This window comes from Anser cygnoides, chromosome 1 (genome assembly GCF_040182565.1).
Source record: "Anser cygnoides isolate HZ-2024a breed goose chromosome 1, Taihu_goose_T2T_genome, whole genome shotgun sequence".
In the NCBI taxonomy this organism is placed as follows: Eukaryota; Metazoa; Chordata; class Aves; order Anseriformes; family Anatidae; genus Anser; species Anser cygnoides.
This window is the reverse complement of record NC_089873.1, coordinates 64083448-64098085: the sequence shown is the minus strand read 5'-3', so window position 1 is coordinate 64098085 and position 14638 is coordinate 64083448. Positions and strand designations below refer to the sequence as shown.

The window sequence follows — 14638 nt, the reverse complement described above, 5'->3', positions numbered from 1 at the left end:
TAAATCAAAAAGACTCTCTTCTTAATTACTGTGATAAGTTCTTATGCAAAAAATCTCTTATGTGTTCTGGAAATTCAAAGAAACAACTCCTGAGTGATTGATCACTGTTACTGTTGTTTGCAGTGCCTCCAAAGCCAATTCATCTGCAGAAGGTATCACCTGTTACATACCAAACCCCTAGGCATAAAGCTTTATCAAGTCAGAAGCCAAGAATGGAGGAAGATACACCTACCCCTGTTCCTAGCGTCACAAAGGAAAAGTCCAGTAAAGTGTCAGATCTCATCCATCGTTTTGAAGGAGGCAGGTATGTGGTATAATTTTAATTCCTTTGTAGTTCTGTCATGTGTGGCTTAACATTCAAGTAACGTGTAAATAATGTTGATGGTATGGTGGTGCTCAAAACTATCCCTGCCAGAGGAGCTGATGGCAAAACTGCATGCTTTGAAATGGTGCGAGCCAATTGTATATGTGGTCTGTACAGGGCTGTGCTTCTTCATGAGGCCCTAGTCTTAATTTTTCTTTAAAGTGAGAAGACAAACACACACACACACCCCTTTCAACATTTTAAAAAACATCCTGAAAAATACAATGATTTGAAATAAGTGCTGATTTAAGAATGAAACTTTGGAGCAAATCCTAAATTATCTTGTTCTCACAGGAAAAAAAAATCACTTTTATAAACAAACAGAAAAACTGCAAATCCTGGTTTTCCTTTTATACTGACTTAACCTCTTCAGATCATTTATGTGGAGAGCAAACATTTTAGTGGATGCATGCTATATGAGTTACTTGTATTGATATGGCATGCATCCACTAAACTGCTTTGTAGTACTTGGTGATTTTAGTGGAATATCTTGATGTTCCTTAGTTTTTATACTGTATTTCACAGGAAACACTTGGAACTTTGAAAACCAAGAGCTAGAGTGAGCTCTACATTCATGGAATAGTTCTATTTGTGTGTCTTTTAATTGGATGTATATGACAAACATTATAAACTCTGAAACAGGAGTTCCAAATATATTTACTCTGTACAAAGAAAGTGACTTTCCAGAAATCCCATGACAGGGAAACAGTTCAGGAAACGGTCCAGTGACAGTGGAGTGTTACAAGTTTGGGATATTACTTTCTTCTGTTTCCTCAGGATATTGATGTTTTGAAGGAGTGGCCCCTAGAGGGCTGAATGCATGATGTACAACAGGTCATGTTGTAAGGAGCCAGAGTATTAAAATTTTCATTGAAAGAATGCCTCCTCAAGATGGGGGAAATTTAATCCTTTATGCAGAAGCAGCTAAGCTATGCAAAAGGAGGTTTGTTTAGTGGAATAGAAAACATTTTAGAGCTTTGTCTGCAAGAAACTTCCATCATTAGCCACAGGCTTAATTGTGCTGCTGTCATGACAACTGCCAAAAGGTGGGAAAAAGAAACTAGTGCAGCACTAGAGGTCCTGTGAATTTTATGACTAGTTCAGGTCTCCAGTCCTGTTATCACTTTGTTTCCCAGTCTTCCTTCAGAGAATTATCCAAGTCTTTTTAACAACACAGTGTCACTAGAAAAACAGTTTTACCTCTTTGATTGTTCTTCCTAGTGGCTGTGAGCTATCAAAAAGTTCTAGAATAAAATACTTACAATAGAACATGCTTTATTGTTTTTGTTTGGTTTTGAACTCATCAGTAAGTCTGAGCAGTTACATTTTCATTGCATCTGTGGAGGTGGAGAATAAGAGGCATATAAAAGACTTTCCATAGAATTCTGACTTTTTGCAATAAAGGCAGATGTAAAGGCATCAAAATGCATCCCCGAAGGAATTGAGCTGCCTTTTGGAATTTCTCTGTCCTTAGAAATACTGCCTTCTGTGTTATCAGCTTTTTTTTTTTTTCTTTTTCCTGAAAGAGAACTTCTTCAGTTCAATGTGCCCTCATGCCAATGAGCTGTATGTTTGTTTTTGCTAGCCATGCCTGCTGGATTGTACAGAAATTCTTTCAATATTATGCAAATAAAGGAATCTGTGAAGAAAGCACTGGAAACTTTTTTTTTTTGTAGACTTTACAGGCATTTTGTTTTGGGGAGAAGTTGAGTAGATTTTTGGCTAACGTTATTCCTAATGAAATTAGTGTACACCCAATAATACCTCTCCAGTGATAAACTCTCTTCAAATCTCTGATCTCTGCTGATGAGAAACTTTCCTAATTAGCATGCCTAATTCTGGAATGCCCTGCTGTGGCTGGGGAAGGAGTGCACATTTTGAAAACGTGCTCAGCTCAGAGAATGTGTCTTCCATGAAGGTCAACTTCACTTGTAATTATTGGTCTTCAAATGGCTAGGTAGCATGTTCATGAATGACAAACTGATCGTCGAGTATGATAACATGTTTTCGTTAGTCTGTACAGTTCATAAACATATAGGCATGGGAGAAAGTTAATTAAGCCACTTTACTGTATGCATGCAATGGAAAAATGTCAATGAATTATAGCTAAGTTTCTCAGCATTTTGGGAGTGCTTTTTTTTTTTTAAAAAGAAAGAATAATTTCTGCACAACAATGAGAAATGATTTAGTTCTTTTGTTATATGATGGAAGAAAATGAAGCTAGTGTAAGATATTTTTCAAGCTACTTGTATAGAAGTTCATAATATACTTATAGTATTTGTATAAACTGTCCTATAAATAAGGAGTAAACATACATAGAGAGATGAGGATGTAGTCAATCAATATAGACTCCAGGTTTTCACTAAGAAATGCATGTTATGCTTTAATGGAAAAATGCTATTCAAGTCTTGGTGGTGTGAACTTCCTAATATTAATATAGGAAGAAATGATTTGGAGGAACTGTTTATATGGTCTAACTGTCCTATTTCCCTTAATAGTTGTTTAGTTATTTTTTTCTTTTATAATGCCATGTTTAACTTTTCTCTCATCTGTGTTTTGCTTGTCTGGTGTCATAGCCCATTCAGTCCTAGTGATTTGAAGAAAGATTCCTCTGTTCTCAACATCTCTAAATCTCAAGGAAGATATGGATCAACACCATCACCTCAGCCAAAATTCCCCTCCCAACAACTGCTACAAAAACAGGGAAACAGTAATACCAACAAAACTCAGGTTGCACAGACACACACAGCCAATGGTGTACTAGCACAAGACCAGATGGAACGTGAGGACAGGAGGATACCTGACCATGGCTCTGCTGTGTCCACCCCAGTTCCAGATAATTCAATCAACAGCAGCTTAATAAATGGCGAAAGAGTAAGTACGTCCAGAGAGTCATTAGAAACTACAACTTCCTGTGAAGGACAGATACTTAACAGCTGCTACAGGACTCCAAGCGGTGATACACTGCTCCCGTCTGACAATGAAACTCTAGAAATTAATACTAACATGGAGGAAGAACCAAATGAGGAAATCAGCAAACAAGATCAACCTATAGAAACAAAGGTAAAGAGAGAAGTTGTTTCTTTCTTGCGATATTGCTGCTCTGTGTATTTTCTCTAGACTTCTATTTATAAAAGTAAGCTTCATAGGGCAGGTCAGAAAGCTGAAAATCTTCTAGTTATTTTTCCTCTAAAATTTATTACTGTAATTTATTATCTAAAATTTATTACTGTTTCCTCATTATTTAAAAAAAAAATTATTTAAAAGTAATCAGCAAAATGTCTTAAACTACAAAAAGAGAGCTGAAAGTTTGACTGTCCAGTGGCAATTGCTTCTGAAACAATCTGTCAAAAAAAAATTGCAATTTGGAAAAATTTTCTTGGTGTTGGTAATTTTATGTTAACCTGTAAAATGACACAAAGCTAGAGCAGAGGCTGTGCCACCAAAAGGATACCAACGTTTCAAATGTGTTCAAAGAGGTTAAAAGGAGGGGTGGGAGGGGAAAGGAAAATTTTGTTCTTACATTCCCTCTTCTTCCCACCTCCTCCCCCTAAGTTAGGCATCGGAGGGTTTGAAAAAAAAAAAAGTGAAACTGAAATGTGTGTACATGTTTAGCACTAACTGTGAGGAAGGAGTTACTGGCATATACAAAATAAAATTTCATGCGTATTAAACTGAAGCAAAACAGGGCTTCAGGAAAAACTGTCAAATGGATCCTTAACTTAGATGTAGTTGTCAAATCTGGAAAGGCAGTGGCAGTCTGCTAGTTACCAGATAGAAAAGAGATTCAGAGAATACTAAATATATGCTTTGTTAGCAAGAACTATAGAACATGATGAATTTGAGCTTCCTCATAAGGAAGGTTTTAAATTATTAAGGAAAGTAAGTGGGTGGAAGAAAATCTGTCTTAGAAAAATTAATTGCTGAGAAAATTTGTGAAATTTCCCCTTTTAAATGTTTGATTATGCAGTTTGCCTTCTTGTACAGAAGCATTCATGGCCAGTGAACATCATCAATAATTTCAGTCAATCTTTGCTCTGTGTGAGTCACTGCAGAGGGTCTGGGCTGGCACCTTCTGAGCCCTGCTCTTCTCCACAGAACTAAAGGGGAGAGCGGCTAGCTGAACATCCCGTTGTGTGTTGCTGAGCACTGCTAAATCTGTTCTCCAGTTGTCATGTGTACACCTGCATGAGCCAACTACAAAAATTCAGGGAGATTGTGGAGCTGGAAATGCAGGACTACATAGCTTTGGACTGCATATCAGTGTCTTCAGAGAATCATAGAATGATTTGGGTTTGAAAGAACCTTAAAGATTATCTAGTTCTGAACCCCTGCTATGGACAGGGGCACCTCCCACCAGACCAGGTTGCCCAAAGCCCCATCCAACCTGGCCTTGAACAGTTCCAGGGGTAGGGCAGCCACAGCTTCTCTGAGCAACCTGTTCCAGTGCCTCACCAACCTCATAGTAAAGAATTTCTTCCTAATATCTAATCTAAACCTACCCTCTTTTAGGTTAAAACCATTACCTGTTGTCTTATCACTACAATTCCTGATAAAGCGTCCCTCCCTCTCTCTCTTCTATAAGCCTCCTTTAAGTACTGGAAGGCTGCTATAAGGTTCTTCTGGAGCCCTCTCTCCTCCAGGCTGAACAACCCCATCTCTCTCAGCCTGTTTTCATAGGAGTGGTGCTCCAGATCATTCTCATGGCCCTCCTCTGGACTCACTCCAACTGGTCCCTGTCTTTCCTATGCTGGAGGCCCCACCCTACTCCAGGTGGGGTCTCAGATCAGCAGAGTAAATGGGGTGAATCACCTCTGTTGACCTGCTGGCCACACTTCTTTCAATGCAGTCCAGGAAACAATTGGCTTTCTGGGCTGCAAGCACACATTGCCATCTCATATTCAGGTTTTCAGCCACTACTACCCCCAAGTCCTTCTGTGTAGGGCTGCTCTCAATGCAGCCATCCCCCAGCCAGTATTCATGTTTGGGGTTGCCCTGACCCAAGTGGAGGACCTTGCACTTGGCCTTGTTGAACTCTCAAGCCTGTCCAGATCCCTCTGGACAGCATCCCTGCCTTCTTTGGTGTTAACTACACCACTCAGCTTGGTGTCATCCACAAACTTTCTGAGGGCGCACTCAATCCCACTATCCATGTTGCTGACAGATATGTTTAATAATACAGTCCCAATACAGACCCCTGAGGGGCACCACTTCTTGCTGGTCTCCACCTGGACGTTGAGCCGTTGACAGCAACTCTTTGAATGTGACCATCCAAACAAGTCCTTACCCGCTGAGTTGTCCATTTGTCAAATCCATACCTCTCTATGTTAGAGACAAGAATGCTGTATGGGACAACATCAAATGCTTTGTACAATTTGAGGTGGATGATATCAGTAGCTCTTCCATTAACCCCTAATGCTGTACCCCTGTTGTAGAAGGCCACCAAATTTATCAGGCACAATTTGCTCTTAGTGAAGCCATGCTGGCTGTCACCAGTCACCTGTCCATTTTCCATGTGCATTAACAGAGCTTCCAGGAGGATCTGCTCCATGAACTTCTTATACAACTACTTTGCTGTTTTCATTTACAAAACAGCAGCATCTCTCCAAGCCCTTGAATTAGGTTAACTAGGGATCCTGTATGTACCTGCTGAGGATAAATTCTGTATCTAGGAAAGATGGGACACAAATTTACGTGTATTACAGGGTCATGCCAAGAAGGTGCTAGTATGTAGGTTGGGGTTTTTTTGTTTGTTTTTTTTGTGTTGTTTTGTTTGGGCAATTTGTTTTTGCTACTAATGATTAAAAGTAATTTTCATGTAAACATAAATCTGATAGTGATTCGGGGTGCCTTTAACATGCCACACCTTTCATTATGTTTCTGTCTTATGATCGGTAATGCCTGCTTCCCTTCTTTGTGCCAATAAAGTGCTGAATGCTCCGTGGGCAATGCTAAGCTTGAATCCAAGTTGTGCAGTAAGGTGCTGGCAGGATTTTTCAGGAAAAGGCAGAGATGGGAAGCATTTACGTTGTCATATCCAGGAAGGAACTGAGCAAATGGTTGGAGAAAATGTGATTGGGAGCAATCTCATTAAAGTGTCTTTGACCTGCTGGGTGACCAACAAAAGTTATCTGGCCTGTATTGACCAAGAGCCCAAGTGCGAGGCTGTTACTAGATGTACTGTTTGTTGATGTTAGAAGGGTAAAAAACAAAACAAAACCAACCACAGAACAAGCCCATGTAGGATAACTCTTAAGACAGCGTCAGTGGAGAACTGGATCTATAAAAACTGAATTGGATGATAACAGCACTTTCTGAGATACCAGTATGCTTGTGGTGCAAGAACATCCTCTTTAATGATGTTAAGAAGCATATCTACCATAGATTGATCTGAGGGCCATACTTTACAAAATAAAACACTAATTTAGATTAGGGTAATGCAATCTATAGATTGAAATGAAATTGAGTTTGAAGTGGCTGCTGCCATGCCATCTGGAGTATAGGAGGGCAGGGTGCTGAGGGACAAGAGAGGTCTGATAGAGCTCTAAGCTCTTACTGTGTCCAAGTAGGCATTGGAAAGAAACAAGAGCATTTAGACAGTTTGTAGATTTTACTAAGCACCCTTATTGTCAGTAAAAGATCTTAAAACTGAGATGCAGTTGAGTTGAAGTTGCACTTCACTGAGTAACAGCACCTTTCTGTTCTTTTTAATTAAGCAAGCATGTGTGTAGGTAAAATTGAGTGAAAGCAAATAGGAGTAGATGCATGCAAGTCATAGACAAATTTTAAATTATGCATCTGATACTTATTTTGGTAGCAATGTGAATGAAGTTTCTCGTCTCCTGTATGCCATACTTCCCAATTCAGGGAAGGCTGGTGCAGCCTCACTTTGAGTACTAGTTGCAGTACCAGACACCACAGTTTATAAGGACATAAAACTATTAGTGTGTGTCCAGAGGAGGACTACGAAGATGATGAGGGGTCTGGAGGGCAAGATGTATGAGGAGCAGCTGAGGCCCCATGGTTTGTTCAGCCCAGAGCAGAGCAGGCCGAGGGGAGGCCGCATGGCGGCCTGCAGCTCCCTCACGAGGGGTGCGGAGGGGCAGGCGCTGAGCTCTGCTCTCTGGGGACAGCGACAGGACCCGAGGGAATGGCATGGAGCTGGGACAGGGGAAGATCAGGCTGGATGTTAGGAAAAGATTCAAGAAGCGTTTGGACAACAGACGTATGGTCTGATTTTTTTGGTGGTCCTGTGTGGGGCCAAGAATTGGACTTGATGATCCTTATGGGTCACTTCCAACTTGGGATATTCTATGATTCTTTTAGTCCACTGCTGGAAAGGGTGAATTAAACCAGGGAATGGTACAAAACCGAAGCAGAAACTGGTTTTTAGACCTGGAAGAGAAAGCTTACTTAGAAGTAATGGTGCTTTTACATTTTCTACCCCACCTCCTCATCACTGTAGGTCTGACTAAAGTCAAATTCTTGCCGGTTCTGGAAAAGTTTAGGTGAAACTAACTAAATTCGACAGTGATCTGAGACTTTTTCCCCAAATGAGCAGACCACAGTATGTATTATTTCTCTTATTTACTGTATTAGTCTGAAAGTCACAAACCACAAATACCACAAGGAAAAAGATGATTGAAAGTTAAGTTTCCTGCCTTGCAGCAGAAGCACCTTCTGTCATAAAATTTGTTTTTTCTAAAATGCGGAGGCTGAATAGTACAAGAACATCCCAATCAATTAGCTTCCTGAATAACATCTTGTGAGAAATCTGCTACTGGAGTTAACTGCAGGCAAGAAGACAAATGCTTCTGTATTTGTTGTGAGATTTGGTAGGGAATGGGGATATTGACTGCATGCATGCCATAGATGGAGAAGAATCCATTGCACATCTTTATTAAAGTATTTACTTGATAGCTCCTTTTAATGGCCATGCTGGGGGCTCTGGTGTTTCAGATGCAAAACCTGGTGGAGGTCATGTGTTTCTAAAGGTAAGGTGAAGGATTGATTTAAATAGGGTGAAACTTTTGTGCTATGTTAACTTTCTGCCAAGAAACGTTTAACTGTTGCAATTCTTGAGTAACAGAGAAAGTAAAATCCTGGTTCTACATTTTATGTTCTTCTTTAGCAGCAGTAAATCATGAACAAAGCTGTATATCTTTAGTACCCAATATAAATATGTGTAAATCCTCTTGAAGAATTGCCTTTTTAGGGTTAGTAGGATCTTCGCTGCTTATCTTGGTTACTATGCAAGAAACTCACAGATCACTTTCATAATAAACTGTTGCATAGAGTTAATTTGTCAGAAGGTGGTGGTAATATTCAATAGCTCATGGAAAATTTAGTGTTTAACTTGATTTCAGAAACTAACTCAAGAGATTAAATGAAATCTTAAATTCTCATGGAGATTTACATTTATTTTCCCAATACTCACAGAACAAAGCTTCAGATCAAGAACCAGCCATGACACAGATGGTTTTAGGAAAGGAAAAACCCACTCTCTTACTTTACACCAAACTCAGCATTTAAATCAAACAATCAATATCACACAATGTGGATTGAATGAGTTTTGCTTATATTTTACATCTCTCACCATATCTGTGTTTCTCAATATATTATTGCAAAGCCTGTGGGGTAAGGGCTGTGCTGTGATAGGAGTGAATCATAAACTGCATCACTATCGTGTTGGTAGGTATAGTTTTCTTGACAGGAGATGGTACTTGGGAGATGGTATAAAGTCATCTTTAAATTAGTGCAATCTGTGCAGGTTTTGCACAAGATGCAAAGAATTCATATCCTCAGCAGCATTTTTCGTACCTCATCTAAATTTGAGAGTTCAATTTAGGTAGAAATTATTTGCTTTCATAGAATGGTTTGGGTTGGAAGGGACCTTAAAGATCATCTAGTTCCAAGCCCCCTGCCATGGGCAGGGACACCTTCCACTAGACCAGGTTGCTCAAAGCCTCATCCAGTCTGTCCTTGAACACTTCCAGGGATGGGGCATCCACAACTTTAAGGTCTTAAGCATCCATAGTAATTATATGGATGCGCAACTTTGTACTAAAGAATAGGCAGCTAAGCCCAGGTGAAATATGTAATTTAAAAATCCTATCTAGAGATACAGGTTTGCAGTCCTGCCTGCATGAACTTTGTCAGATGGTTGGATAGAATGGAAAGTATGGTTTGCTTGAAATTAATAATTTTTAAATACTTTTAGCTAATAACTTATCCAACCAGAAAATATCTGTTTCAGGTCATTAGAAAGGTCAGTTTAAAGATATGTCACAAAACTGTCTAATTTGCAATTTTCAAAGGTTAGTTTTTGGAGGACAAATTGAACTGAGAGTTCAGTTCATCTGCAACCATTAGAACAGTAAAGTTTTAATCAACTTTATCCTTTCATTTGGAAAAGAGTAATGCATTCTTTTAAATTAGGTGTTTAAAAAAAATGCTTTGGTATTTTTGATATGGTTGCATTCTGCTTTACAGTAGATCTCAGGAACTTAGTGTTACCTTATGCTTCTGATATTTTGATCAACGGTTGAAATTCAGCCTCTAGTTGAATATTCTCTGTATATCACTAACCATTCCTGGTTGTTTTTATATTTTGAGTTGCCTTCTGTTTAGGGTCATCTCATAAGTTTGAAAGGTTCTCCCCAAATCATTGAGCTGTGCTTGAAGTGAGTGGAGTATGTATTCCAGGTATACTTTGTAGTAAATTTTTATCTCAATCTGTTTTGTTAACTGCAGAGAATCCAATGTAAATGCTGAATTACTAAAAGCATAAAGAAGTCCTATGAGATACAGAAAATACTTCCAGTAAAAGTGTGTCCAGTTCTTTCATTTCTTGTGTCTTATTATCTTGCTTGGGAAAAGAGATATGTGCATTTATGGTTATATGCTGTGAAAATAAACCTTGACTTGTAACTTGAAACAGACTTAAAATTCCATTCCACTGTTAATGATTAGATATATTCATCAGATTCATCAACACTGAAGTTCTCAGAAGTTGAATACTAACATCATGTTTTTCTTTATTTTTTTTTAAGTTTCTTTGAATATTTTTTTCCCCATTTATCTCTACAAGGTATTTCTTGAACAGCTCCAATAACTAACAGCTATGTCATTCTAACTGTCATAAGGTATTTTTCAGTATTTATTTCCAAATAATGTTGCAAGACTTACTTTGCTATTCGGAATAGCCCCATGCAGGGCTGCAGACCCTGTGCCTCTTCTGCTCTGCCTGCCCTGAGCCCATAGCTGTATCCACTCCAAACAGCAGGTGGGTGCCCAAGCTGAGGGCAGAGGTGCAGCAGAGGCTTCACACATTACTTCTACTTGGCACAATGATGAGTCTTTTTATCAATTGTAAAACTTGAGAACTATGGAACTGGACTTGTTTCACCCCCTGCATTCAGGACAAGTGGCAGTCATTTCCATCAAAAAAAAACTCAACAGGAGATGGATGCCACTACTAGCAAAATAGCCTGTGACCTGTTGTTTCCAACAGGAAGGAAGCTGGAGTTGACCTCATTGAAACCAGGTGTTTTTCTTTAGATAGGATGCTGGAAGGGCACAGAAGTGGGAGAATGAGAAGGGAGAGGGATGGAGCTAGCAGGAGAAAACACAGTTAGGAGTTTTTCTAAAATGTGGACAAATATTGAGATGTTGCAGTGGGCATCTGAAGACTTCCATAAAAGAAAAATAGCAATACAGTTTTCTGTTATTCTTGCACTGATCTAACCCTGTAGGTGAATGTTTGTATGCTAGAATAAGAATGTGCCACTGTGATTAAAAGAGAACTCATCCGTGGTGTGTGTTTTCCCACACAGAAGATTCCTGAGTCAGGTAGTGACTGTAGAAAGGAGACCGAGGTTCAAAAATTATGACGATGTGTGAGGGAGGTACTGAAAGGATGGAAAAGCTGAGGGGTAAAAGGGTTTTGTCCTGGCTCAGGGGTGAGGATTGAATGCTTTTTCTGAATTGCTCATTTTGTATATTTTTTGAGTCTGCTGTGCATGATTTTTCTCTCACTTAATTAGTTCACATAATCTTCTGAGAACTGTAAATCGATTCTGTAGCAGTGCTTCAGGGAGATAGTGGGTTTTAGCAAAAAATAACAATCAATCAAACAAAAAACCAAAAACCTGAAACATACATACATGCAGAGGAGCCAGTAGCCTCCATGGTTTTGTGCCTCAAGCAAGTCCACGTGTAAAATTCCTTGCAAATGACTGCACTAAACAGCATGTTGGAGCTATAACTGCAAATCCTTTAGCTCTCTGCAGTGTCTCTTGACAGCACTTAAAATGCTGTTCTGTAGGTTACTGTGGTTGCTATGTGGATTGAAACATTTAATGAACAGCTTTGAAGTCACTATTGAAAGCCTGTATTTAGGGAGGGAACTTGCTATGTAGCAGTGTGGCTGTTAACTCTGAAGATCAGAGTTGAAATGAGTTCAGATCTGGAATACTTGCTGAATACTGAAAGGTGAAAAAAATGACTGTTGTCCTTTACATGAAAGCTCTGTACTTCATTACTCACTATTCTGCGAACAATCTTTATAAATAAATGTACTTGCAAATGTTTATCTTGCAGAAAGCAGTATGCAGTTTGAAATCAGAAATAACTGTTTCAAGATCTCTCTACTTATTTACTTATTTTTAAGTATTTCTACAATTTGTCTAGAAAATTCCCACTGTCCTATAAGCTCTATTTGGACTAACACTGCCACTTACATAGTCAGATTCAGATAGATTCAGATGTCATTAAACACAAACACTTTTCAACATGACTGCTAAATCTAGAAGAAAATCTTGTAGTGGAAGAGTCATTTTGTTGAATTTGACACTTGTGAGCATGAGGCATTTCCCTAACATTTTAGTATTTTAGAAGGGTGCACTTTCATTATTTTGAAACAACTCAGAATTTTATATTCTAGCATACTAAATTTAATATTGAAATTTGAACAAACATTTTAGGTTATATTTAGCAGAAGAATCAAAAATATGTTTTGTGGAATGAAAAACTTTAAAGTGAAAACTTTCCTTGAGAAGTAAAAATGGCTTGTGTAAAGAGCTAATGAGGTAGCACTCTAATTGCAGCCAGCAATGCATCAGCAATGAGTGTATCGATGAACATAAAACATTTTGCATGGTATTTTTCAACAGTTCTAGTATGCAAAGAACAGTCAGTTCAAATAACTTTCCAAATGGGGGCGGGGGAGAACACCAACTAATTCCATCTGTTACGTTTTACTCTGCAAATGAGTTCTTCCAGTGCTGAAAGGTTGGTGGTACTTGATTACCAGGATGTGAGCTGTTCAGTAGGGAGTTTGGGCTTTGGCAAAGATCCCTGTGCAAACTGAGAAATACTAAATAGTTTAGGCTTTGACTTTCGCTGTGGAGATGTTTGGTTATTATTTTTTTTAATCCTCCTCTGACTTTTATATTTGTTGGTTGAACTGGTAGAAAGCTTGTATTTTCCAAAATAGGGTGATTATTACAAAATGTGAAACTTGGTTTTCAGATACTTTTTGGACTCTGAGGTAATCATAGGTAATCACATATGCTTTTGAATAATTTTTTTAAAGCATTGTTATGTTTCCTTCGGTATTCTAAGGGCTCTTCTCTTCTCCCTCAGGAGACAGATGAACAGAAACGTCACAAAATTGCCAGTGAACTTCTGCAAACAGAAAAAGCCTATGTTAGCCGACTTGACCTCCTAGATCGGGTATGTTTCTCTTTAAATTGTTTTTATTTTCTTGCCATTAATTCACTTGAATGGCTGTGTGCGTGTGTGTGTGTGTGTGTATTATGTAAAGGAGATGGTATGCTTTTTATATTTTGCTGACCTTTCCAGTCAGTCATCTGTGGTTGCTGCATAACTTTGTCATTTTTTCTAATTTAAGAACACTGCGTTTTTAAAAAACGCTTTAGAATTTTGTGGCTATTAATGCAGTATCTTGTGTGTGCATGTAGACTTCAACATAAGCAGTAGATGTGCAAAATCTGTACTAGCAGCCAATCCAACAAAGGGGATGAATAATGTTGTCCTCACTCATTTCTTGGTTGCTGTTGGACAAGAAAGAGTATCATTTTATAATACTGATATTGCCTGCCCACGAGCAAATTAGTAAATCTTTCAGGTTTGAGCTGTATGAACAGCATTTCTCTTCAGTGCTGAAGAACCTAGGAAGATGCCCATTGTAAACTGTATATGCCCTACTTTTCTATTAAACATTTAGACCAAACTCTGTTAAAGTGAACAAAAATTCCTCTCTGCAAGGGAAGGGTTGAGTTCTTGTGCTCTGTAGAATCAAACTGATGTTTCTTAATGCGGAAGTCTGGGAAGGGTTGTTATGCTTCTAAATAGGGTTAAAAAGTAAGTAACCTTTATAGTTTCCAAAAGAAATTTCTCAAAATTCTCTAATTGTCCTATCAGAGATGGAGCAAAGTAAGTCTATTTTAAATAGTAAGTGAAAGCGTATGGCTTTTTTGTGTTTCTTTTAAGACAGTTTATCTGTCTCAGCTGGGATTATCAAAATTTCTGTCTTCAGACTCTTTATTTCCCCCAAAACCCATACCTAAGCTTCTGAAGCCCTTTCTAGGGAGATGCAGTCTGCTCCTGTTCACCTGTGGGAGAGAGACATGGACCATACATTCCTGTAAACACTGGTTCATGTGGTGTGCATATTAACAGCTGCATGTCTCTAGTCAGGTTGTAGCTATGTCTAATCAGATATAGACCACTGATGGGGAGATTTTTATTATTATTATTTTTAAGAGACTACTGTAGTATTAAATAGCCCAATCAGAACTGGGACCATTTTGCACTTTAAATGTTATTTGGGGAATATTCAGTCTTCCAGTCAACGTCAATTTTAAAAAGTATAAGCGGCTACAGCATACATATAATCATAGAATGGCTTTGGGTTGGAAGAGACCTTAAAGATCATCTCGTTCCAACCCCCCTGCAATAGGCAGGGTTGCCACTCACTAGATCAGGTTTCTCAGGGCCTCATCTAACCTGGTCTTGAGCACCTCCAGGGATGGGGCATACAGGTGGTTGAGCTAATGGTAATCAGCCATCATGCTCACTGGAGAGAAAATGAGAGTGAACAACACAACTGGAGGACTGGGAAAGCTAAGATCTAACTCTTAAAATGCTCAGAATGCTTGCACTCAGACCAGAGTGGTTCTACTTTGGTTTGGCTTTCCTTATGTCTGTTCAGCCTGCAGCTCTTTTTCTGTCTCAAAAGAAAAAAAAATG

General features: G+C 38.8%; 1 protein-coding gene across 10 annotated transcripts in view; it reads left to right on the top strand.

The window, feature by feature from the left end:
- Nucleotides 1-14638, top strand: part of FGD4 (FYVE, RhoGEF and PH domain containing 4) — a 114065-nt gene that overhangs the window by 77072 nt on the left and 22355 nt on the right. For all 10 annotated transcript variants that reach the window (XM_048058671.2, XM_066998340.1, XM_013173061.3 and 7 more), the window contains 3 exons: nucleotides 124-304; nucleotides 2941-3427; nucleotides 13010-13099. In XM_048058671.2, the coding sequence (XP_047914628.1) occupies nucleotides 124-304; nucleotides 2941-3427; nucleotides 13010-13099 (758 nt within the window). The remainder of the gene's footprint in view (nucleotides 1-123; nucleotides 305-2940; nucleotides 3428-13009; nucleotides 13100-14638) is intronic.